General features: G+C 42.2%; 1 protein-coding gene across 5 annotated transcripts in view; it reads right to left on the bottom strand.

The window, feature by feature from the left end:
• LOC101945886 (very-long-chain enoyl-CoA reductase-like) overlaps positions 1-26,856 on the bottom strand; it is a 67,307-nt gene that overhangs the window by 9,202 nt on the left and 31,249 nt on the right. For all 5 annotated transcript variants that reach the window (XM_065554262.1, XM_065554261.1, XM_042840594.2 and 2 more), the window contains exons 2-7: positions 17,014-17,064; positions 16,391-16,442; positions 15,972-16,016; positions 13,581-13,684; positions 11,220-11,335; positions 10,997-11,102 (exon numbers count right to left, since the gene is read on the bottom strand). In XM_065554262.1, coding sequence (XP_065410334.1) covers positions 10,997-11,102; positions 11,220-11,335; positions 13,581-13,684; positions 15,972-16,016; positions 16,391-16,406 — 387 coding nt within the window. In that variant the 5' untranslated portion in view covers positions 16,407-16,442; positions 17,014-17,064. The remainder of the gene's footprint in view (positions 1-10,996; positions 11,103-11,219; positions 11,336-13,580; positions 13,685-15,971; positions 16,017-16,390; positions 16,443-17,013; positions 17,065-26,856) is intronic.

Genomic DNA, 26,856 nt, shown 5'->3' with positions numbered 1-26,856 from the left:
GCCAAAGCCTCTTCTAAGAAACTGTGGCTCACATTTTTATCTACCACTGTTCCCAGTTGGACTTGCTAGAGCCCAAAGGTAAACTCCTATGTGGTGGTGGCATTAGAGACCCTGTCAGGAAACTGCTCTGACCTGCTGATTGAGAAAGATGTTAGCAGCAAAACTGAACCCAAGCCGTAAAGAAAAAGCAGAGGCTTATGTGTGGAGGAAGATTTAGAGGAGTGGCCATTCTGACTTTAAGAAGAGAGAGACTCCTCCACAGGGACTGAGTGAGTAGACACAGTGGGTGATTGTGGTGGAGATGAGACTTTGTGAAAAAGAGGAGGAGACTGGAGCACTGGGGCCAGGGAAGAAAGGAAGAGCACAAGAATCAAGGTGCTCTCACTATGAGGCAGTCAGTTAATGGAAAACACAGCTCCGCTGAGTAGTCATTCTAAAGTAACCAGATTGTTACGGGTTTCAAATGCCGCACAATCTGCTTAGTCTAAAAGTCTCTCTTTAAAAATGAACGAGAATGGTAACTCCTACACCTTACATGAGCTTTTCTCTGGCTGCCAAGCCATCAATGGAAGGCAAATCCATGGCCAGCTGAAAGTCCAGGTCTTCTAGAAAGACTTATTTTTCATATAGAGGAGAGTTATGTTACTTGGGCTCTGCTTATTAAATGTAGAGAGCTAGAGTAACAAGATGGCCATTATCTACAGCTATATGGTGAAACAGCATTTCTGGCAGTAATGCCCAGAGGTTGTGTATCTGAAATCAGAATCTTAGCATCTGCAAACCAGACTTGCTGAATGTAGTATATCTGACAATGTGGTTCTTTTAGCTGATGGTGTGAGAAGTCATAAAAATCTCACATGCTCCAAGGGTTGTGGTTGCCTTCACAGCTTTGTGATGAATGTCAGTATCACTAGAATTGTTTCTATTACAGTAGAGCTAAGAGGCCTCAATCAAGAGTGATGCTCCATTGTGCAAGGCACTGTACAAACACATAAAGAGACAGTCCCTACCACAGGTTTACAGACCAGACAGACAAATGGTGGACCAAAGAAAGCATCTCTGTTACAGATAATGGAACTGAGGTGCAGAGGTTAAGTGACTTTCACAAAGTTATTCAGAAAACCTGCAGCAGAACCAGAATCAGATTTGTGTACCAGTCCAGCACCCAAACCACAAGACCATCCTCTCTCACTGTTCATTATTGTATTACAGTATCACCCAAAACACACCAGACGAGGTACAGACTAATGGGAAAAGTCTCTACCCTGAAGGGCTCAGACTGTTAAAATGGAATCTTACAAGGAAACTCTCCCCTAAATTTGGGACTTGCCATGAGTTGAGTTGTATATGCCTATGGCTTTTAGTGCTGAAAAAAAATCCCGTTTCTTCTAAAGCAATGGTTCTCAACCAGGGGCCTGGGGCCCCCTGGGGGACTGCGAGCAGGTTTCATGGGGGTCACCAAACAGGGCCAGCATTAGACTCACTGGGGCCCAGGATAGAAAGCTGAAGCCCTGCCACATGGGGCTGAAGCCTAGGGCCCTGAGCCCTGCCACCCGGGGCTGAAGCCAAAGCTTGAGCAATGTAACTTCACGGGAGCCCCTGTGGCATGGGGCCCCAGGCAAGTGCCCTCCTTGCTACCCCCTAACACCGGCCCTGGCTTTCATATGCAGAAAATCAGTTATTGTGGCATAGGTGGGCCGTGGAGTTTTTATAGCTTGTTGCGGGGGCCTCAGAAAGAAAAAGGTTGAGAACCCCTGTTCTAAAGCATCATCTAAACATTGGGATCTGATCCTAACAATAAATGCTGTAATTAATGTGAACATCCAAAGTACACATACAAAGTGCAAGGGAGTGCTCCAGGCCAAGGAGGAGCAAATACAGGACCCTTGGGGTAAGTGACTGTCTGTAGTGTGTGTTTGTTTGTGTTTGGGGGTTACTTGCTGTGTGCTGAGCTTGTGTTTGTCAGTCTGTCTGTTTGTTTGTTTGAAGGACCGTGTGCTGTGGCTGGCAGTTGGAAGATGTGAGCTTCAAAGGAAGGCCTGAAAGCTAGAAGCCTCTGGTAATTGGCTGAGCCTTAATCAGTGGGTGGGGCATTCACACAGGCCAGGGCTTTATAAAGCAGCGCACAAGCGACCAGAGGCTGCTAACACGGGAGTTTCGCAAGGGAGTTTAGAATGGGAGTGGGAAGGGAGTGAGGGTCCCTTGTCGGTTCTATCTGTTTCCCTTTATTCCCCTTAAAACCTATAAACCAAACTACATTCAAGACTTCTTGCTTTAAACAACCCTTTCATTAACTTGGAGACAATGCAGGCAGAAGCCCAGCTGCAGAGTGGGGGCTATCCAGTTTATTGCACTGGGTGCAGCATGTATGATTACCTGCCCTGTGGGTGGGTGGCATATATGTGCATTCGGTGCAAGGAGCTTCTGGCCCTCAGAGACCACGTACAGACTTTGGAGGATGGTCCAAGGTGGCGGAACTGGAGGAGCTAAGAGAGGCAGCGAGGTATGTTGATGAGGCTTTCCGGGACACTGTAGAGGAGGATGAAAGGCCCAGAGAAGCAGAGCAGTCAACGGGAGCAGAGGGAAACCTTCCCATAGTTGGGACCCTCCTTCCAGATGATGTTGGGGTTGCCTCTCGCACTGAGGTTACCTCTCTGGGGGAGGGAACTCCAGTTGCTAGGAAAAGGCAGGTGTTAGTAATGGGAGATTCGACCATTAGAAATGTAGATAGCTGGGTTTGTGATGACCAGGAGAACCGTATGGTGACTTGCCTGCCTGGTGCGAAGGTTGCGGATCTCTCGAGGCATCTAGACAGACTTATGTGTAGTGCTGGGGAGGAGCCGGTGGTCGTGGTACATGTAGGTACCAATGACATAGGGAAGGGTAGGAGAGATGTCCTGGAGGCCAAATTTAGGCTGCTAGGGAAGAGACTGAAATCCAGGACCTCTATAGTGGCATTCTCAGAAATGCTCCCAGTTCCACGCGCAGGGCCAGGTAGGCAGGCAGAGCTTCAGAGTCTCAATGTGTGGATCAGACGATGGTGTAGAGAGGAGGGGTTTACATTCATTAGGAACTGGGGAAATTTTTGGGATGCGGGGAACCTATACAGGAGAGATGGGCTCCACCTAAACCAAAGTGGAACCAGACTGCTGGCACTAAACATTAAACTAGGAGATGGGGGAAAGCCGACTGCTGCAGAGGAGCATGTGGATCGGACAGAGACTTCTCTTAGGGGAGAGTCTAATGATAGAGAATCTCCAGGTTATAGTCAAGAGCAGAGGATGGAAGAGGATAAAGTAGGGGCCAGATCAGATGATAAACATTCACATAAAAAAAGAATCTGACACATCAGAAAAGGGCAGACAAATAAACAGTGACAAGTTTTTAAAGTGCTTGTACACAAATGCTAGAAGTCTAAATAATAAGATGGGTGAACTAGAGTGCCTTGTGATAAAGGAGGATATTGATATAATAGGCATCACAGAAACCTGGTGGACTGAGAGCAATCAATGGGACACAATCATTCCAGGGTACAAAATATATCGGAAGGACAGAACAGGTCATGCGAGGGGGAGAGGAGTGGCACTATATGTGAAAGAAAATGTAGAATCAAATGAATTAAAAATCTTAAGTGAATCCACATGTTCCATAGAATTTCTATGGATAGAAATTTCGTGCTCTAATAAGAATATAACATTAGGGATCTATTATCAACCACCTCACCAGGACAGTGATAGTGATGATGAAATGCTAAGGGAAATTAGAGAGGCTATCAAAATTAAGAACTCAATAATAGTGGGGGATTTCAATTATCTCCATATTGACTGGGAATATTTCACTTCAGGACGAAATGCAGAGATAAAATTTCTCGATACTTTTAATGACTGCTTCATGGAGCAGCTGGTACGGGAACCCACAAGGGGGGAGGCAACTCTAGATTTAGTCCTGAGTGGAGCGCAGGAGCTGGTCCAAGAGGTAACTATAACAGGACCGCTTGGAAATAGTGACCACAATACAATAGCATTCAACATCCCTGTGGTGGGAAGAACATCTCAACAGCCCAACACTGTGGCATTTAATTTCAAAAGGGGGAACTATGCAAAAATGAGGGGGTTAGTTAAACAGAAGTTAAAAAGTACAGTGACTAACGTGAAATCCCTGCAAGCTGCATGGGCACTTTTTAAAGACACCATAATAGAGGCCCAACTTCAATGTATACCCCAAATTAAGAAACACAGTAAAAGAACTAAAAAAGAGCCACCGTGGCTTAACAACCATGTAAAAGAAGCAGTGAGAGATAAAGACTTCCTTTAAAAAGTGGAAGTCAAATCCTAGTGAGGCAAATAGAAAGGAGCATAAACACTGCCAAATTATGTGCAAGAATGTAATAAGAAAAGCCAAAGAGGAGATTGAAGAACGGCTAGCCAAAAACTCCAAAGGTGGTAATAAAATGTTTTTTAACTACATCAGAAGCAGGAAGCCTGCTAAACAACCAGTGGGGCCCCTTGATGATCAAGATACAAAAGGAGCGCTTAAAGATGATAAAGTCATTGCAGAGAATCTAAATGGATTCTTTGCTTCAGTCTTCACGGCTGAGAATGTTAGGGAGATTCCCAAACCTGAGCCGGCTTTTGTAGGTGACAAATCTGAGGAACTGTCACAGATTGAAGTGTCAATAGAGGAGGTTTTGGAATTAATTGATAAACTTAACATTAACAAGTCACCGGGACCAGATGACATTCACCCAAGAGTTCTGAAAGAACTCAAATGTGAAGTTGCGGAACTATTAACTAAGGTTTGTAACCTGTCCTTTAAATCGGCTTCTGTACGCAATGACTGGAAGTTAGCTAGGGTAACACAGATATTTAAAAAGGGCTCTAGAGGTGATCCCGGCAATTACAGACCGGTAAGTCCAACGTTGATACCGGGCAAATTAGTCGAAACTATAGTTAAGAATAAAATTGTCAGACACATAGAAAAACAAACTGTTGAGCAATAGTCAACATGGTTTCTGTAAAGGGAAATCGTGTCTTACTAATCTATTAGAGTTCTTTGAAGGGGTCAACAAACAGGTGGACAAGGGGGATCCAGTGGACATAGTGTACTTAGATTTCCAGAAAGCCTTTGACAAGGTCCCTCACCAAAGGCTCTTACGTAAATTAAATTGTCATGGGATAAAAGGGAAGGTCCTTTCATGGATTGAGAACAGGTTAAAAGACAGGGAACAAAGGGTAGGAATTAATGGTAAATTCTCAGAATCGAGAGGGGTAACTAGTGGTGTTCCCCAAGGGTCAGTCCTAGGACCGATCCTATTCAACTTATTCATAAATGATCTGGAGAAAGGGATAAACAGTGAGGTGGCAAAGTTTGCAGATGATACTAAACTGCTCAAGATAGTTAAGACCAAAGCAGACTGTGAAGAACTTCAAAAAGATCTCACAAAACTAAGTGATTGGGCAACAAAATGGCAAATGAAATTTAATGTGGATAAATGTAAAGTAATGCACATTGGAAAAAATAACCCCAACTATACATACAATATGATGGGGGCTAATTTAGCTACAACAAGTCAGGAAAAAGATCTTGGAGTCATCGTGGATAGTTCTCTGAAGATGTCCATGCAGTGTGCAGAGGCAGTCAAAAAAGCAAACAGGATGTTAGGAATCATTAAAACAGGGATAGAGAATAAGACTGAGAATATATTATTGCCCTTATATAAATCGATGGTATGCCCACATCTCGAATACTGCGTACAGATGTGGTCTCATCTCAAAAAAGATATACTGGCACTAGAAAAGGTTCAGAAAAGGGCAACTAAAATGATTAGGGGTTTGGAACGGGTCCCATATGAGGAGAGATTAAAGAGGCTAGGACTCTTCAGCTTGGAAAAGAGGAGACTAAGGGGGGATATGATAGAGGTATATAAAATCATGAGTGATATGGAAAAAGTGGATAAGGAAAAGTTATTTACTTATTCCCATAATACAAGAACTAGAGGGTCACCAAACGAAATTAATAGGCAGCAGGTTTAAAACAAATAAAAGGAAGTTGTTCTTCACGCAGCGCACAGTCAACTTGTGGAACTCCTTACCTGAGGAGGTTGTGAAGGCTAGGACTATAACAGCGTTTAAAAGAGAACTGGATAAATTCATGGTGGTTAAGTCCATTAATGGCTATTAGCCAGGGTGGGTAAGGAATGGTGTCCCTAGCCTCTGTTTGTCAGAGGGTGGAGATGGATGGCAGGAGAGAGATCACTTGATCATTGCCTGTTAGGTTCACTCCCTCTGGGGCACCTGGCATTGGCCACTGTCGGTAGACAGGATACTGGGCTAGATGGACCTTTGGTCTGACCCGGTACGGCCGTTCTTATGTACACGATTTTCTTTAAAAACATAGCTCAGTTTTAAGGAAAGACTCCTAAAGTAAGTGGGATTTGCCACTGCTGAAATCAGTCATATCAAAACCGGCAGTATACAACTCATTCTTCATACACAGACTCCCAGCAGATGACACTGCTTAGGAGGGCCTAACAAAGTAACACAACCTTTCAAGAATATATGTAGTGCTAGCAAAAGGAGCCTTGTTTATACCGTGTAATGTTTTTACTTGATTCCCACTAGGAATGAGTAGAACCTTCATGGATGGGACGTGTCTGTTTCCATTTTAATTACGTCTGTATCCTTTCTTCAGAAAAAGAATTTGCTCATACCCTCCATGTCCCAGAGAGCACAATGAAGCATTGAAAGAGCCCAAATGACCCTACTGCCATGTATGTGAAACAAAGGTGAAGGGTCTCCCAGCCAATACGATGGATGGAAACCCTCCTCCCTCTCAGAAATGTCCAATCCCATCCCCTCTAAGTCATGCTCACAAGGAACTTGATTGCCTCATTAAATTAAGATTATTGACTTCTCCTAGAGGACAAACAGCCAGCCCCTATATGAACAATGATGTATCTAAAATAGGAGGCCTTTTCTACCACCTATATTTGAGTACTGGAGAAAAATGTGTAGTCAGACTAGGTAAAAAGATATGTACATATATAATACATATTATTAAACCATATTTCTGGCTCCAAAGTTAAGGCTGAGCTGAGCTTTCCTTTTAGAGTGGAGTCTAACAATTTGTCTCTTAATTAGGAATAAAAAAAAAACTGGGGCTAATATAAAATCATACACACCATGATAGGGGAGTGATGGAATTTTAGTGGAGGTTACACGGAGTTGTTTGGAAGTTCTAAGGTGTTTAAAATTGCCCCATTTTGAAGTGTGGGGGGGTGTCTGACATTTCTTTGCTCCTGCTATCTCACAAATGGTTTCTTGGTGATCCAAATTTTCCATATAATTAAATGTCCTTGAAAATCTGTACACCCACTCCTTTCTCCTCCCACAAAGTGAAAGTAATAAGGCAGATCCTCAAAGGGGGTTAGACACCTAAATACAGGGCCAGCGCAACCCATTAGGCGATCTAGGTGGTCGCCTAGGGCGCTACAATTTGGGGGGTGGCGACCGCGGCGGTATTTCGGCGGCGGGACCTTCCGCCGCCTCTGTGGGGGGCGGCATTTCGGGGTGGCAGAAAAGCTGGCGGCACTCCTGCTTAAATACCTTTAAGGGTCTGGGTCACTGGACCTTTCATCAACTTGATCACTTAGGCCTGGTCTACTCTGGGGGGGAGGAGGGGAGGAAATTGATCTAAGTTACACAACTTCAGCTACGTGAATAACAGCTGAAATCGACGTACTTAGATCGACTTACTGCGGTGTCTTCACTACAGTGAGTCGACTGCTGCTCCCCCGTCGACTCTGCCTGCGTCTCTCACCGAGCTGGAGTACAGGAGTTGACGGGAGAGCGCTTGGGGATCGATCGCTGCCTGCTGATCCAGCCAGTAGTGACGACATATCCTTAGTATGTTTACATCCCTTTCCCCCAATTTAAATGGGGAACTGTCTTTACAACCCAGGAAGAACTTTCTACACACATGTGGTGTCATGGAAGAAGCTCATATGGCTGAGAGAGGAAAAAAACAAAAAGGGTGTTGAGGCTGGTAAAGATAATGGGATTAGAGTTGGTAAAACTGTTCCTGTGAAATGTTTTTCACCAAGAAATGCAGATTTGGGCTGACCAAGACTGGTTGCAAATTCATGTTGAACTTTCTAAATTGTTTCACTCAAAAATATTTTTTTAAATATATTTTAAAAAATTTGAAATGTTGGATTTTGACATTTTCAAAATGTTTCAATTAAAAATGACTTTTCATTCTGAAATTTAAATTTTTTTTTTAAATAAAAATAAAAAATAAAAAAAATGAAATGTTTCATTTGACCAGAAACATTTTAAACAATTTTTTTTGGTGTGCTGATAAATTTGAAAAAAATTAGTTATGGGTCAACCTGATATGACTTTTTTTATCACAAATAACTCCATTAAAATCAACAGAATTACACCAGTGCAAGTGAGACGTAAATTAGGCCCAAGTGCAGCTAAATAGATTCATAGATTCTAGGACTGGAAGGGACCTCAAGAGGTCATGGAGTCCAATCCCCTGCCCTCATGGCAGGACCAAATACTGTCTAGACGATCCCTGATAGACATTTATCTAACCTACTCTTAAATATCTGCAGAGATGGAAATTCCACAACCTCTCTAGGCAATTTATTCCAGTGTTTAACCACTCTCACAGTTAGGAACTTTTTCTTAATGTCCAACCTAAACTTCCCTTGCTGCAGTTTAAGCCCATTGCTTCTTGTTCTATCCTTAGAGGCTAAGATGAATAAGTTTTCTCCCTCCTGCTTATGACACCCTTTTAGATACCTGAAAACTACTATCATGTCCCCTCTGTCTTCTCTTTTCCAAACTAAACTAACCCAAATCTTTCAGCCTTCCTTCATAGGTCATGTTCTCTAGACCTTTAATCATTCTTGTTGCTCTTCTCTGGACCCTCTCCAATTTCTCCACATCTTGAAATGCGGTGCCCAGAACTGAGCACAATACTCCAGTTGAGGCCTAACCAGCGCAGAGTAGAGCGGAAGAATGACTTCTCGTGTCTTGCTCACAACACACCTGTTAATGCATCCCAGAATCATGTTTGCTTTTTTTGCAACAGGATCACACTGTTGACACATATTTAGCTTGTGGTCCACTATAATCCCTAAATCCCTTTCTGCCATACTCCTTCCTAGACAGTCTCTTCCCATTCTGTATGTGTGAAACTGATTGTTCCTTCCTAAGTGGAACACTTTGCACTTGTCTTTATTAAACTTCATCCTGTTTACCTCAGACCATTTCTCCAATTTGTCCAGATCATTTTGAATTATGACCCTATCCTCCAAAGCAATTGCAATCCCTCCCAGTTTGGTATCGTCTGCAAACTTAATAAGCGTACTTTCTATGCCAATATCGAAGTCGTTGATAAAGATATTGAACAGAGCCGGTCCCAAAACAGACCCCTGCAGAACCCCACTTGTTATACCTTTCCAGCAGGATTGGGAACCATTAATAACTACGGTTATCCAGCTAGTTATGCACCCACCTTATAGTAGCCCCATCTAAGTTGTATTTGCCTAGTTTATTGATAAGAATATCATGCGAGACCGTATCAAATGCTTTACTAAAGTCTAGGTATACCACATCCACCGCTTCTCCCTTATCCACAAGACTCGTTATCCTAGGGAGACACATAGTTATGTATGAACTTGAGGTTGAAGACAAGTATCGTGAACTTGATGTAGTGGAGAAGGGGAAGTGATTCAATGGCCTTGGTCAGAATGACTGGCAAAGATAAGAATTTTAGCAGCTGTATTTTGTTTGGACAGGAGTGGTGCAATATGGGTGTCAGACACCAGTGACAAGTGATGATTTAATGCACAGTATGAATTTACTTTAAAGGTACAGTTGTCCTGCTTTCAAACATCTAATGTTATTAATGTAAAATAGCTACCACTTGTCCAGACTAGACATTTCGAAGTGAGCTGCTAGCCTGATAGAAACCTGTGCACATCTCTGCTCAGGAAAGCAATGAAAATAAATCTGTGCAAAAAAAATTCACTGTGACTTCCAGTGCCCAGCTCATGCTACTAGCTGAATAGTTAGGACCCTTTTCCTACTTAGGAAGCACAAAGCTAATGCTAATCAGCTGCAGGGAGTCAGATGATCAATAGGGTAATAACAAAGATAGGACTATTGGTAGGGTGTAAAAATGAAACTAGAGCCTTCTCGTTCCCAGGTGAGACTACCACTCCCTTAAGATGCAGATGTATTTTAAAGGAATAACAAAAAATATTAAATACCGTAATGTCTAAACACGAAATATTAAATACCGTAAAACCGGGCTATTAGGATATGACAATCTGCTATCCTCCAGATTCTATATAACATTGTTTTAAAATACAGTATTCTGCTGCCTCATTTTTTTTAAATATCTGTAGTTTCTTCACAGCCATGCAGTCTATCATACCACTGTGTGGGCAGACAGGCAGCCAACAGAGGGAGTACAGGTGATCCTCTGCTCCCAGAACAGAGTTGTTGCTAGGTTGTGCTCATGACAGGAAGGAAATATAGAACAACCATGGTGCTTTATGCTACACAAGAAGCAAAGGCAAATTTATAATTGTCAAGGAGAGAAATGATTCTATGAATCTATTACAAAAAACAGATTAAAAATATTTTGAAAACCTCTAGTTATATTAGACTGTGCCCCCTTAAAATATAACAGTGCTTCTGAAATCCTCACACCCAAGAGAGCTAGCGGGCTAAAAACGGAATGAATACTGAAGGTATTAAATCTTGAAAGAGCAATGGGAAAACTGTGACAGGAATTATAATGGCAGGGTGGTATGTAGGTTATTGTGAGATCCTGTAAAAGAATTACAGCTTTACATAATCAGAGCTGCTGTGCATTACCACAAAAGCCACACCAAAACACTGTGCTAATGAAGCAGTGCAGAAAGGGGCCAGATTGTATTTACCAGAGGGCTGTGGGTAGATTTGTCACAATTTACCTTAATAATACTCCTCAGTGGCATAGTCCCATGGGAGAACCGATGAACAAATATTGTTTCAATCAACCTTTTGATGTAGTGGAAAGAATGGCAGATACATGCCAAGCTAGAAATAGCAAGACAAAAGCATTTAGGAATGCTGCAGAAACATGTGTGACAAGAAATTTGGAATAAAAATATGATGCTTACAAAAATATTGCTTGAGGCTCATAACAGAACTTACTTAACCACTGGATGTGGGCTTGATGTAAGCTTGTCATCCAGGCCATAGACAAAAGGCATGCGAAAATAAAACAGAAAATAGATGAACAATGGACCTGCATATTCTGTCAAAAATACCTGCCAAAAAAAAAAAAAAAGAGAGAGAGAGAGAGAGAGAGAATAATTAGACTGAGCAGATCAGTGGCAGTGCTTTGTTTGTTTGTTTTCTTTTTGTGATTAGTAAATTCCTCCACTAACCCAGAATGGAGGTGTGGTTTTGTTTTGTTTGTTTGTTTTTTTGCCATGACAACATTTGGAATTATAGGCTGAGATTGTTAGAAACGCATACATATAATGTGCACTTGCATTTGCAGTAACTGAATACAATTTCAGTAATTCCATGCACAGGTGACAAGTTATGTGCAATTAACATGGGAGCACATACAGTTGTGATAAATGTGCATGCAAATTATATTTATATAACGTTAGCCTTTATTTTTCATCTTGGCATACTATAAAACTACTTTTTAAATATAGCTTTAAAAGAATGCTGGTAAAGAATTTCTCCAAAAAAAGGGTGGAGGGCTAGAAACTAGTTTCTAATGAGTGAATTTGGTTTAAAATAGAAATACTTCATATGATCATCCTTTAATTTGACCTCAATTTTTAGAATTACTTTTGCTTCCATAACTAATTAAAGTAGGCTCATGTCTGAATTATGGAGAAATAAGGGAAATGTACTGTATTTAGGTAACAAAAAATCATCACTTTTTTCTGATATACTTAGAGCTACTCATATGTCCAGAAAAGTTGTTGAGGTATTAGTGATATTACATGATATGGATATCATCATTACAATTGATGTAATTGCATCAGCACTCATCCTGGCAAAGGTTAAATTGACCGTAGATGGGAAGATATTGTTTCTTTAAACTTGCTGAAGCTAAAGCTTTTCTTAGGTTATGTCTGAATAAGATTAATGAAGGGCAGAGTGAGGAGGGTCTAGATGGTTCATGGGACAATCATATGGCAGGGTATATGCTTCGATTTACATTATAATGTTTGATATGCTGTGGTATTTCACTGTACATTGATACGAAACCATCTTGATCTTATTACCTGCTCATATTGTAATTATTTGTTCTGATCATCTTACTGCATTTAGGATTACTTGGTAGGAGTCTTTTTCTAATATGGGCTCCAGTGTGATGATCTGAGGATTTATATTCAATTAAAAGTGATTTAAAATTATAGGGGGGTTTATTACTTTTGTCTTTACTATTTGTCATTAATAAGATTATATTAATTATTGTAATTAAAAATGATACGTTTTCAAATTCCTGTCTAACTTTACCTTCATGCTGTGACATTTAAATTAAAACTAAAGGACAATATGTGTATTGTGGAATTGCAGAAGGGTTTGTGAGGGACAGTTGCCCAACTAATTTCAAAGCCACCATTTCTCTTACCACCTAGTCAATGCTATAGGCTAACGCTGCCATGATGGAACTTTTCTTTGAATTAAGAGGGCAGAACATTTGATGTTTTCAATTTCTGTTAATGTTAGAGCTGAATGAATAACTGATTTTTCAGTTTTGTGGCTGTACCAAAAATATGAAAAAATATTCGGGTAGTTTCAAACCAAAATTGATTTTTGTGGTGGTCTTTCTTGACAAAATGAAAAACTAAAAAGAAAAAAAAATGTGTTTGGGTCAAATGAAACATTGTGAATGTCTATTTGAAGTGATACTTAGTTTCTAAATGAAATGTTGATTCAAAACACAAAGTTGAAATGGTTCATTATGATAGTTTCAAAGCAAACTTTTGAGTTTCAAAATTTTTGTTTTCAGTGTTTATTCAGCCAAAACTATTCACCAAAATCAATCTGAATTCATGCTGCTACTGAAATGACCAGCTGTCGTTAGTGTCCCAGGACCTGAACTGCAAACATGCATGTGAGTAACTTTACTCTCATGAGTAGACCCATCGAAGTCAATGAAATTGACTGACATGAGTAAAGTCACTCATATGTCTTTGCAGGATTGATCTCCAGGACAACAAGATGAGCCTGATCTCTGACAGCCCAAGGAACAGAAGTTACATAGTCACTTAGTTCCACGGTGCCAGGCTACCATGTTGCAAGGCAATCACTGCTGCTTTTCCACGGGGTGCACGGCCAGGATTGCATGATGTACTTTTATTGGGTTCTCTGGTTAAATGCTTCTTAAGATTAGAGTCACTGAAAATGAAGCTCCACTGTCTATATCTGCTGTCAGACCAGGCAGCGCATGGACATTCTAAATAAATGCAGAGAGAAAGCGATGCAAGAATTAATTAAGGAGAAGCATTAATTAAAATGTCTCAGGCTTGCAGCATAGCTCACCATAGTCCATCCTATTTGTGGCCCTAAATCTTTAAAATATAGTGTAGCGGTTGTGCCAACTGGGAGATGCTGCAGGATTTCCTCATCTCTCAAGGATTTTCCTTCTGAGAAGAAGAAGTAGTTATACACATCACAGTGAAATTAAAGTAAACTCTGGTGACATATTAATCCTAAAGAAATCTTTTAGTCTGTTTAGACCAATCTGTGGGATCCTTTGGCCTGACATATGTTTTACCAGAATCTTAGGTAAGAGGGTGCCATTTGATAAAACAAATTCAGAGTGCTTCTGTTTCCTTATATTTGAATACAAAACTATAGGAAAAAAATATAGGAGTGAATTTTCTGTGCACCCACGGAAAACCACTGAAACCAACACACCATGAATTAAATCCTCATCCCCTGCTCTGCAGTAGCCATTATAGTCATTCCACTGCTGCTGCAGAAAATGGGTAGACACTAATGGGGGTGTGTCACTGCTCTCTCTGTAGGGACAGAGAATTTATATAGCTCATGGACCCACTAACCAGACCCCTTCTCATTCCTCATAGAATATCAGGGTTGGAAGGGACCTCAGGAGGTCATCTAGTCCAACCCTGCTCAAAGCAGGACCAATTCCCAACTAAATCATCCCAGCCAGAGCTTTGTCAAGCCTCACCTTAAAAACCTCTAAGGAAGAAGATTTCACCACCTCCCTCGGTAACCCATTCCAGTGCTTCACCACCCTCCTAGTGAAAACGTTTTTCCTAATATCCAACCTAAACCTCCCCTGCTGCAACTTGAGACCATTACTCCTTGTTCTGTCATCTGCTACCACTGAGAACAGTCTAGATCCATCCTCTTTGGAACCCCCTTTCAGGTAGTTGAAAGCAGCTATCAAATCCTCCGTCATTCTTCTCTGCCACAGACTAAATAATCCCAGTTCCCTCACCTTCTCCTCATGTGCTCCAGCCCCCTAATCATTTTTGTTGCCCTCCACTGGTCTCTTTCCAATATTTCCACATCCTTCTTGTAGTGTGGGGCCCAAAACTGGACACAGTACTCCAGATGAGGCCTCACCAATGTCGAATAGAGGGGAATGATCATGTCCCTTGATCTGCTGGCAATGCTCCTACTTATACAGCCCAAAATGCTGTTAGCCTTCTTGGCAACAAGGGCACACTGTTGACTCATATCCAGCTTCTCGTCCACTGTAACCCCTAGGTCCTTTTCTGCAGAACTGCTGCCTGCTCATCTCCATGAACTTCTTCATGGAGGGAAGCCATGGCATTCAAGAGATTGGAGTGTGCCCCTACATGATCTCTTTGTGGCCTTCCACTTCAGTCCGATGGATATGTGATGGTTCCACATGGTTTTGGTCCTAAGCAAGGGGTATGGAGCAGACCAGGATCTCTCCCTCTCTGCATAGTAAAATGCAATTTATATTCAACTCTTTTTCACACTCTTTTGTTTAACTGACATCTTTCCATTCCGGAGGTTTGGCCTATCAGACACATGCCTGCTTTGGGCTAGTGGCAGTGGCACCCAAGTTCCTGCATTTAGGGGAATCCCCATAGTTCCAGCTGTCACCCAGTGACAAGTTTCCCAGCATAAGCCACTGGATAGGGCCTGATAACATAAATACTTGTGGAAGGAAACAAGCTGCTCAAGCACATATTTTCCCATGGAAGGATCCCAAAAAAATGTGTTAATTTTTACTAGCATAATCATTTAAAGGGATTGTGTAAATAACTGTATGCTTAATAGCAGAAAAAGAAGGTGCTACATTTTATTTGAATAACTATGGAGAATTAACATGTTTTTTCAGTTACGCTTTCCCTTGTGCACCAATGCCATGCAACAACAGTTTTCTACCAGAAATACCTGTGACTAAATTAACTGAATCAGCCACTTGGCACCAGCTAAATCTATAGATCCTATATTTCCATTAATTCATTTTGCATTAGCTTATCACATGAGAAAACTAATGTCCAACTGAGATAAAAAGAAGTTAATGTGAATTAATAGCACTAGCACATAACCCAGACTTTTCACAGATGAGCATCACTTTGGGGTCCATCTCATTGCAGTTAGCTGCAGGTAATATATAGATTACATGCTGTTTCCATTGAAGGACAAGTGCTCAACAGTTGAAAACTAATTAAAACAATGTGCAAACTCCCAAGTTAACTAAACAGTGGGTATTGGTACCAGACCCATGCATGGGATTCTGAGCAATAATGTTCAAAGAATTCAGTTTGTGGTGGGCTCCTTTTTGTAATGTCATAATGTTAACTAGTTCAGCAAAACTCCCACTTATCGCAGATAATACCAGCAGAGAGGGCAGGACGTGGCACCCCTCTATGCAAGCACTGTGTTCATAGCCTTATTACTCTAGACCTGAATGGTACTTACTGGGGTCAAGTCTTATTGACTGCCTTGCTGGATACCACTGGGGATCTACAAGACAAATTAGAAAACATAAAATTATCCATAGTATTTGCTTTTGGATTATCCACTGTTATAATGACTGCAACCGAACGAGAGAGGCTTTCGGTTGGAGATTTTTATGACTTCTTGTTTTATTGTTTATTTTAAAAATCAACAAAAAGTTACAGATCAAAGCACAGATTTGCATAAATTAGGAGATGACAGCTAATGAAAAATTATTTTAAATCTCAGCTACATTAGTGGTCAGTTGCTGATTACTTGCGTTAATGTGTGTATATCATATGCTCCATCAAACTATATAATTTTAAATTAAATAATTATGTACTGGATATTCTGATGTGATTTGTACCCTTAGTATGTTTCTTTGAAAATATTATACTTACATGATTTATGGAACATCAATCTGATGTCACTAATCGTGGCATGTGGTTCCACCTAGGCAACAAAAATACTGTTCATGTAAGACATTTGTATTGGAAAATGATCAGTAGATTCAAAAAATGTGCAGGTGGAAATGTGATTTTTCAAGTTGACAGCATTCCTTTAACTTTCCGAAACATGGCCAAAAAATTCTATGTCTAGTATGGACAGCTCAAGCCACTGGTAATAGGAAAAGGGAGCATTTAATCTCTAGCTCATATTGCAAATCCATCCATGTTAATAATGACCAAAGTTATTACAACATGATGATAGTTTGGTGGCTTATGTGAAATCTCTCCAGGGTCACATCACAACTGGTACTAACTGGCACCCTTGTTGGCCCCCTCAGCTGAGAGGTTGAATGCGAATGAAGATGGAAGTGCTCCCTGCCCTCTGGTCCTTCCAGAAGAGGGTTGAGGGATTTTGTAAAGCGGCGTGAGCAAGTTTGCCCTGCCGCTGCCTAGGCTGTTGTCTCCAGTGGAGGAGGAAGGGCTTTCTATCTCCTTTCACAAGCACTCCATTTACTTAAAGAAAATTAAAAACTTCTAAATACTGTCACTGCCATTTTAACAATATTATCATTTACCTTATCCAGAAAGCACAGCTGTTGCTTTGTCTTCCAATCGAGGATTTCCACCTGATAGAGAACAAAATGACAACTCTAATTGTTTGCTAGCTGATTAATCTCTCAGCTCTTGGGGCATTCTTTAGAAATATGATCATTGCAAAGGATGAAGCACCACCTTTTTCCAGTCTACTGACTGTGCTAGTATAACTATTTCTGATATAACCAAGAGGCAGCTTTGATCAGGACCAACTGCAGGTCTTTAAATCTCTAAGTGCAGCTGTACTCTGGAGAAATAGCACTTCCTATCAAACAGATCTTCTCCCTGTGTGCAGTCAGAGCCAAAGTGCTTACTGTGTTGACCAAAATAGGTTTTTGTTTTGTTTTGTTTTACATTTGTGACGTTCCCCCCTGGTGTTATCTGGGCTGGTGATCTGCTAGGTCTTTCCAATCCTTGACTCTGGGAGCCAGCCTTACCCTGCTCTGCTGTAGAACCCCCACTCCTGGGCTGTTCACACACAGCCTCTGGCATGTAAGCTGCTCCTTTGATTGTGCAACCGAATGACACTAGCCAGTATCTCCGGTCCCAAACACTAGCCTAGGAACCTCAGTCTTGCAGTGTCCAGTTATGCCCATTGGATGCTGCAAGCTTATATGAGTTCGTCAATTTAACAAAGAAATTGATATGTACCAGGCTTCTTATCCCAAGGGGAGTCTCTGACATGCTTCAAACCAAACTCACTGCTTCAGGTAGAACAAACAAACAGATTTATTAACTATAAAGATAGATTTTAAGTGATTATAAGTCAAAATGTAAGTCAGATTTGGTCAAATGAAATAAAAGCAAAACACATTCTAAGCTGATCTTAACACTTTCAATGCCCTTACAAACTTAGATGCTTCTCACCACAGGCTGGCTGGTTGCTCTTCAGCCAGGCTCTCCCCTATGATCAGCGCTTCAGTCACTTGGTGTGGTGTGTGTAGATGTAGGTGGAAGAGAGAGAAAGAGCATGGCAAACGTCTCTCCCTTTTATCATGTTCTTTCTTCCCTCTTGGCTTCGCCCCCCACCCCCTTCAGAGTCAGGTGAGCATTACCTCATCACAGACCCAAACTGACCAAAGGAAGGGGGGTGACTCACTCGAGTCGAACAGATCCTTTTGTTGTTGCCTAGGCCAGCGTCCTTTGTTCCTGTGAGGCTAGGCTGGGTTTGTCCCATACATACCTTGATGAGGTGTGAACTACCCCTCTGCTCTTAGAGAGTTTTTGCCTGGGCTTACTTTAAGCCATGAGGATACATTTTCAGCCTCATAAGTATATACACCTCTACCCTAATATAACGTGATCCGATATAACACGAATTCAGATAGAACACGGTAAAGCAGTGCTCCGGGGGGGGGGGGGGGCTGCGCACTCCAGTGGATCAAAGCAAGTTCGACATAACACGGTTTCACCTATAACACGGTATGATTTTTTGGCTCCCGAGGACAGCATTATATCAAGTTAGAGGTGTACATGAAATTATAATCTATAACCTTACTATAACAACAGTTACTATAACATCACTATAACAACCATGCTCAGTGCATTATGAGCCTTCCGAAGATACCCGACATGACAAACTTTGCATTAGATACCACACAATCATATTATAAGGATGAACATGGTGTTGTAGGGTGTTCCCACGAGGTACAGAATGTCACAACACCTTTTAGTACAATAGAGACAACATAGCTATGGGATAGCAAGCTAGATTTCCATCAAGTTTCATAGGTGTAACTGAGGGAAGGATTTGTCCTGCCAAAGCTTTATTACTGTTGCAAAAGTCAGACACAGCTTGGCATAGACAGAAAAATCATAATTTTTACTTGTAAATAGAGCACATTGATCTATAAGTCATTGAGTGATAATAAACATAGAATTCCTCAATGCCACAAAGTCACTTTCAGAGTATAACTACACTTTAGGTCAAAAGAAACATACCTATTACTATAGAACTCATTTACGATGGTACACTTGGAAATTGTTTAACTAAAATAAGCTAACATGTCTAGCAGAAACCAACATAGAGCTTGCGCTGTAATAGATCTCTTCATGTACAAATACAGATGTACTATTGCTTACCTGGGCAATATCAAAGCATTTAAATATCACTATTTATTTCATTTAATTCTGATGTTAAACATATACCCGACTTCTTTAATCTCTGATAAATTAGCTTGCTGATGGCCTCTTAGTATCTCTGATTTCTTAGACATCTCTTTGCTGTTCACTGAATGCTATTGTAATACACCTCTACCCCAATATAACGTGACTCGATATAACACGAATTCAGATATAACGCAGTAAAGCAGTGCTCCGGGGAGGCGGGGCTGCACACTCCAGCAGATCAAAGCAAGTTCGATATAATGCGGTTTCACCTATAACGCCGTAAGATTTTTTTGGCTCCCAAGGACAGCGTTATATCGGGGTAGAGGTGTACATTCAACCTTTAAAATTCCATATGTGACACACCCAACATTAATATCTGTTTCTTTTAAAGGTGTCATGTCAGTCCTGAAAATAACATAGGGCCCAAACTTCCACGGTAGTCTCCATCGAGTAATTCCAGGTGAATAGTCCTGTGAGCAGAACCCTCAAGTGAATAAAGATTTGTAGGCTCAGACGCCAAAGTTAAGTTTACCCATTATATCACATGCAATTTCAGCACATTTTGTCCTTATGGAAAAATGCTATAGAACTTACAGATGTTAAACCAGCAGGGTTCTACAAAAGTTAGTTTAAACCACATATAGCATTTATCAGAGAATGATGTCCTTTCTGCATCATTTTTAAGCAAGCTATAACATTTAACAGAAAATTAGATCCATGATGTAAAACTTCCGAGGCTTGGTTTAAAAAATTCTATAGAAAATATAGAATTCTCTGATAAATTCTAAAGGATAAAAATAGAAGTATAGAATCCATGAACCCCTAGGCAGCTGTGACAATGCTATACGGGCATACTCTTGCCTCTGGGTAGTTATTAATGCAGGTGATCCCATCATGAAAAGTATATGTCCATTTCCCATTTTCTACCAGCCTCATGTGAGGGAATGTGTATGGAAAGGAGGATAGGAAAAGAGAATACTTTAAACAGTGTTTCCCAAACAATGGGTCCCAACTCACCAATGGTTTGTGAGAAGGTGCTAGATGGGTTGCCATGTCCAGGGCTGTACTAACCCATCGCTGGGTCCTGGGCTAAGCAAACCTGGTGCCCTGAGAGGAGATGGAAGGTGAATCTGTCCCACACTCACCTTGCAGCAGTGATTCCTGTCATGCGGAGCTGGGCTTGGCATTCCAACCTGGCACAGGGGTTTCAGTGAGGGGCAGCCGGGTCAAACATGAGCCAAACATGTCACAACACCTGGAGCAGAGTGTTTGGAAAAGACTGCAAGTTTGGGGGGTGTGGGGGAAGAGAGGAGCAGTCTCCAGGGATTTCAAAGCCCAGTTTCATTAGAGCAGCCTTTTTTCCCCCTCAGTTTGTTCTCATTGACCCACTTTATAATGGAACTCCTCTCACATACCAAATGACTGGAACTTTTTCATTACTTAGTACTGGAGGGTTTTTAAATAAACATCTAATTTTAATTGTTTGGTATTAACTAACCAAGAGAGGAGATTAATATTAGACCCTCAATATGATATTAACTGAACACAGAAGTCAATACCTTTATAATAAGAGTGTTCTGAAGTGATGAGACAGCTTATTTAATGCTCTCTCTTCTCTTGCCCTAAATAATCCTCTCTTTTTCTACTTGTGCACCAACTGAAGCACTTGAGCTCCAGCCAGAAGTACCAGGTAAATGAGTCTCTTTGCATCGGATACGAATGCTGCAGCACACTGAGACTCCTCTTCGAATGGGGCTCCCCTTTCAAGGTGGCCAGAAGAGGGGGTGCCATTGGGGTTTGTGCCCTTTTGCTTCTTTAGGTCTCAAAGGTTACTCGGATTTTAAGTGTTTTTCCTCTTTTTATTTTACCTTAGGAATATCGGGAATGCCAAGCTTTGTTGCCTCTGTTTGGATGGAGGTCTCTCTCCTTGGAGAACCAGAGAAGAGAAGTCTGCTCCCAACGGAAAAAATGGTAGAGGGGCAGACTCCTAAACCATTATGAGTGAAATTCACAGCCCAGGGGAGGGGGGACTATGGGAGCTCTACACCACCTTTACACCCTCCCAATCCTCATCTGCTCCAGGGGCTGGCAAGGCGACTGGCATAATTTAGAAAGCCCTTGGTCCATGCATATGTTATTTGGCAGCCTCCCCCAGCGGCCTTACAGGTGCCAGTAATGCCCAGAAACTCCACAGTGCTTAGTGTTGTGGCCCCACTCCTACTCATCCCTCCTGCAAAGGCATATCCTATGCCAGGGCTTGTAAGAGAGTCCTCCAGACTGGACACAGGGCATGCAGGGCTCCTTTGGCCCACACCAGCCCTCTTACACAGTGTGAAGGGCTGGAGGGCGGTGAAGATCTCCCTCTCTCTCTCTGGTATCCAGCTGTGCTGAGGCCATCACATCACCCTTGGACTTTAAGATGTCTCAACCACTTTTAGCCTCAAGACAAAGCTAAATATTAGAACAAAATCACCCTTTCCCTTTTCAGAAACACAAGGATGAAAAGGACCTAGATTTAAAGTCCATTCAAATGCATGGGCGTGGGGCAGATTTGAAAGGACAGAGTGAAAACATGTTAATTATTTTGCCTTCCAATTACAGTGCTCTTAACAAGGGGCAGCTGGCAAAAAACTGTTTCCCCAGCTGTGTCTGAGCATTCCTATAATGCCCAAAAGACACAGAAAAGCCCAGGGCTGGCTTTACCATGAGGCGAACTGAGGTGGCCGCCTCAGGTGCCAGACTGTGGGAGGGGGCGCCACTAGGACCCTGAGTGAAGAAAATTGTGTCTGCTGATGGTGCATATGTATTCTCTCTGCTCTAGATGCACAGAGATGGTGGAGTGTTGTGCTGGAGGAAGGAGGGCACAAGAGACATAACAGTCAGGCAGGAGAAAAGGTGAGAGGGAATAACAGAAAGCAGCAGGAGCTGCAGGGAGAGAGAGGAGGAGGAGCCTCTTATGTACCTCTCTAGCACCCCCAGGAGCCTGGACTGATTAACACCAGCTTCTAGGGAGTTTTCCGTTTCCTGCTGCTTCCCTGAACCCACTTGAGGAGAACAGGCAGTCAACTGAAGTAGTAGGAGCCAGTTAGGCCCTTAAGACGCTGATATCTTCCCTCACTCAGGCCCTGCTACCAGCCTGCTTATTTGTCCCCTTCAACTGAGTGTTGAAAGCCACTATAGCTGGCACAGAACAGCAGTCATGAGTGAAAGAAGAAAACGCCCCTCTGGGGCAGCATTCAGAAAAAGAAAGAAAGCAAAGGAAGCTTTTCTATCTAAGCAGGAAGGAGCTCTCCTGAGATACATAGCCACAAATATACACGGTGAGCTTTCCGGACCCAGTGACGATATGAGTGGTGAGGAGATGCCTGATCATCTAGTTAGTCAGAGTGCAGGTGACCTGGCAGCTACTGCAGCATCCATATCTCCATCTCAAATGGATGTAACCATGCACATTCCTGAAGAAAAGTGTGGATCAGAGAAGTGTGTGGTAGAGGCACAAGAAACAGCTACTGCTGAGTTTAGTTCCTTAAGTCTAGATGATCCAGGACTGTGGACCCACTTGAGCAGTAGCCTGAAGGACTTCCTTGTACTGCCTGGGCCACAGCAAGTGAAAAACCTTCATGTTCCCCAAAGACAATGAAAATAGAAGTTTCCATCCAACACATTACTGGCGTGAAATCCCCAATGGTGACAAAGTGGAAAGGCCATGGCTTGTGTACTCAAAAACCCAGAGTGCTGCATACTGTTTTTGTTGCAAACTCTTCCAGTCTAATATTCCAGCCACATTGGGTTCTACAGGAACAAAGGACAAATTACTTTAATCGTGTGTTTTGTAACAACAGAACCTAGTGAAAATGTCCCTGCAATGGTGACTGTCAGAGAGCATTGTCGAGAATTTATTGACATTGATGATACTACAGGAGCTGGTATGACAAATGTGCTTCTTAAAAAGCTGGAAGATACGGGAATTGTGATAGCTGACATGAGAGGTCAGGGCTACGATAATGGTGCCAACATGAGAGGAAAGAACAGAGGAGTGCAGACACAGATCCGAGAGTTAAACCCTCGAGCTTTTATTGTCCCATGCAGTTCTCATTCATTGAACTTGGTGGTCAGTGATGCAGCATCAGCTTCAAGTGAGGCTGCTGAATTTTTTAAAGTAATTCAAAACATCTATGTATTTTTCTATGCATCAACTCATCGATGGCAAATTTTGAAGCAACATCTGGGAACATCCTCTCTGACACTAAAACCACTGAGTGCCACACGATTGGAAAGTCGAGTGGAGGCAATAAAGCCTATCAAACACCAAATTGGGAAGATAGATGATGCCATAGTTGCCATTATGGAGGATAATGCTATGACAGGAACTGTTCGTGGGAGAACAGTGGCACAGGGAAATGGAATGACCAGAAACATACATAACTTCAAATTTCTGTGTGGCTTAGTGTTGTGGCATGACATACTGTTTGAAATAAATGTTGTAAGCAAGAGACTCCAAGGTGTTGACCTTGATATATCTGGAGCAATGGAACAACTGGATAAAGCAAAGCCACACCTACAATCTTACCGGTCAGATCAGGGATTTCAAAACGTTCTGAAGAGTGCACAGAAGTTGGCAGAGGAATGTCACACTGAAGCTATTTTCCCACCCATTCAAGAATACAAGAGTCACCGAAGAAGAAGACATTTTGATTACGTGGCATGGGATAATGCCATAAGAGACCCCAAACAACAATTCAAAGTTGAATTCTTTAACCAGGTGCTAGATTGTGCAATACAGTCAGTTGAAGAACGTTTCATGCAGCTCAAGGAACTCAGCAGCATATTTGGGACGTTGTATGATATTCCAAAACTCCTCACTATACCTGAAGAAGACTTACACCAGCAATGCAGGGCACTGGAGACAGTGCTGACACATGATGACATGCACGATATTGATACGAGTGATTTAGGTGATGAACTGAAAGCCCTTTCAAGATACATTTCAGCAGGATCATCAAAAGTCTGTTCTGGAATCTATGTGCACAAATAAGATGACCACCGTCTTTGCAAATGCTTTTGTTGCTCTGCACATACTTCTAACACTTCGTGTAACAGTTGCCAGTGGAGAACGCAGCTTCTCCAAGCTGAAGTTAATAAAAACACATCTACGCTCCACAATGATGCAGCAGAGGCTGGTCGGCCTTGCAACCATCTCAATAGAGCATGAACTGACCCAGACTGTGGACCTTCAGCAGGAAGCAGTTCAAATCTTTGCAACCAAGAAGGCACGGAAAGCACCACTTTGATTATTCAAACAGATAAAAATGCCAGTGTTTACTATGCAGGCAAGAAAAGTTACATTTGCTGTTCAGGCGTTTGAAAGTTTAGTGTTACTTAACGTTTTTGAACAAGGCATTTTAAGTTGTTAGTTCTCCTTTATTGAGGTAGGTAGCAGAGCAGTACCATGAGAGGAGTAGAACAGGAAGAAGGCAGAATTGAGACCTTTCAAAGTTTTGGCCCAAGCAAGGTGATATGGGGGCGTCATTTGAGCTCCCCGCCTCAGGTGCCAAAATGTTGTGGGCTGGCCCTGGGAAAGCCCGGCCTATGCTATTAAATGTTATCTTCTCTGAACATGGTGGCCAACAATCATGAGAACTGACACAGCACTGAACACACTGGATTTTTGTTGGGGGCGGGGTTCATCTACACCAGAGGTTCTCAAACTTTTTTTTTGTCGACAGACCCCTTTTCAAATGCAATGTTAATCACAGACCCCCAACTGAGAAACTGATGGACAAAGGTATGTGTGTACTTCATATAAACATGTACTGTATGTCTACACTGCGAAGTTGTCAACAAAACTTTTGTCTTTCATGGGTACTTAAAAAAGACAAAAGTTTTGCCGACGCAAGTGGCAGTGTGAACGTGGCTTTGTTGGCAGAGTGCTCTCCTGCCAACAATGCTAACGCCGCTCGTGGGGCTGGAAGTATTTTGTTGGCAAAAGTGCTGAAGCAACAAAGTACCAACAAAGAGCATTTACACACACTGACTTTTAGCGACAAGGCTGTGTTGACACAGGCCCCAAAGTTATGTTCTATACAGAAGCTATAACCAATGGGAATATTTGTGGGAGAGGTATATTTTTCTTTCAATTAAATAAGTTGTTGGGTTGACTGTAAATACTCCCTGCCATGTCTGCATCCCAAACTGTGTTGACACAGCCTTGTCGCTAAAAGCTGCGTGGTGTAGACAGGCCCTTAGTAATGCTTTAAGAAAAAAAGCAGAGTACTTACAGATGTCAGTGAGATGGGGGTGCCTGCTTCTTACTGCAGAGTCTATCTATTGTTGCACTTTGAGGACCCCCTGTGCAATCTCTCAGGACGCAGTTTGAGAACCACTGGTCTACACTGATAGCTAAAACATGTTCAGCATCAAGTGAGTTTACGTGATTATTGGCCACAGTGCTCAGACCACTTGCCTAATGGTCTGCTCCTGTAACCCTTACTAGAGTGATTAGTTCTTTTAGATTGTAGGCTCTTGGTGCCAGGGACTTGGATTTTCTATATGTTTGTGTAGCACCTAGCAGAATGGGGCATGGTCCTGACTGGCTCCTCAGCACTAGTGCAATGTAAATGTTAATAATCATAGTTACAATGATTTAATAGATTGCTAGATTTTAAGACCAGAATGGACCATTATGATCATCTAGTGCTAATCTGACCTCTAGCATTACGCAGGCCATAGAATTTCACTCAGTAAATGGGACTTGGTGTCTGAGTAAGGGCTTGTCTACACTAGAAAATGAGATCAACCCAGCTACATGGCTGGAAGAATTCTTCCCTCTACTAGCTATTGCCTCTCAGAAAGGTAGATTTACTACAGTGACAGGAGAACCACTGCTGTTGTTACAGTAAGTGTCTACATGGAAGTGCTACAGTAGCGCATTTGTAGTGCTGCAGCTGTGCTGCTGTGGAGAGTAAAGTGTAGACCAGGGATCGGCAACCTTTGGCACGCGGCTCACCCTGGCGGGCCGGGCCGGTTTGTTTACCTGCTGCGTCCGCAGGTTCGGCCGATCGCGGCTCCCACTGGCCACGGTTTGCCACTCCAGGCCAATGGGGGCTGCAGGAAGCGGCGGCCAGCACATCCGTTGGCCCGCACCCGGCCAGGGTGCTTACCCTGGTGAGCCGCATGCCAAAGGTTGCCGATCCCTGGTGTAGACATAGCCAACGGATAGTAGGGGCCTAGTAATCTCAGGCTGTATCTACACTACAGAGCTTATGTTGGCACAGCCTCCTAGTATAGATGCATCATACACCGGCAGAGGGAGGTTTTCTGTCACTATATGAACGCCACCTCGCCCAACGATATTAGCTGTGTCTACACTGGACCTTTTGTTGGCATAGCTATGTCACTAAAGGGTGTGGCTTTTTCACATCCCTGTCCAACACAGCTGTGCTAGTATTTTAAATATAGACCAGGCTTTGCATCCCTCCCAAGACTGTAATTCAGAATGACTAATGTTTTTTACGGGGGCTTCCTCTGCAGTATTAGAGAGATCCTTTAAAAAATATTTCTAAGGGCCATTATCCAGTCACTGGAGGCCCCATAGTTATGTTCTATACAGAAGCTATAACCAATGGGAATATTTGTGGGAGAGGTATATATTTCTTTCAATTAAATAAGTTGTTGGGTGGACTGTAAATACTTCCTGCCATGTCTGCATCCCAAAC

This window comes from Chrysemys picta, chromosome 8, assembly GCF_011386835.1.
Source record: "Chrysemys picta bellii isolate R12L10 chromosome 8, ASM1138683v2, whole genome shotgun sequence".
NCBI classification, from domain to species: domain Eukaryota; kingdom Metazoa; phylum Chordata; order Testudines; family Emydidae; genus Chrysemys; species Chrysemys picta.
This window is presented reverse-complemented; position numbering and strand designations above follow the sequence as displayed.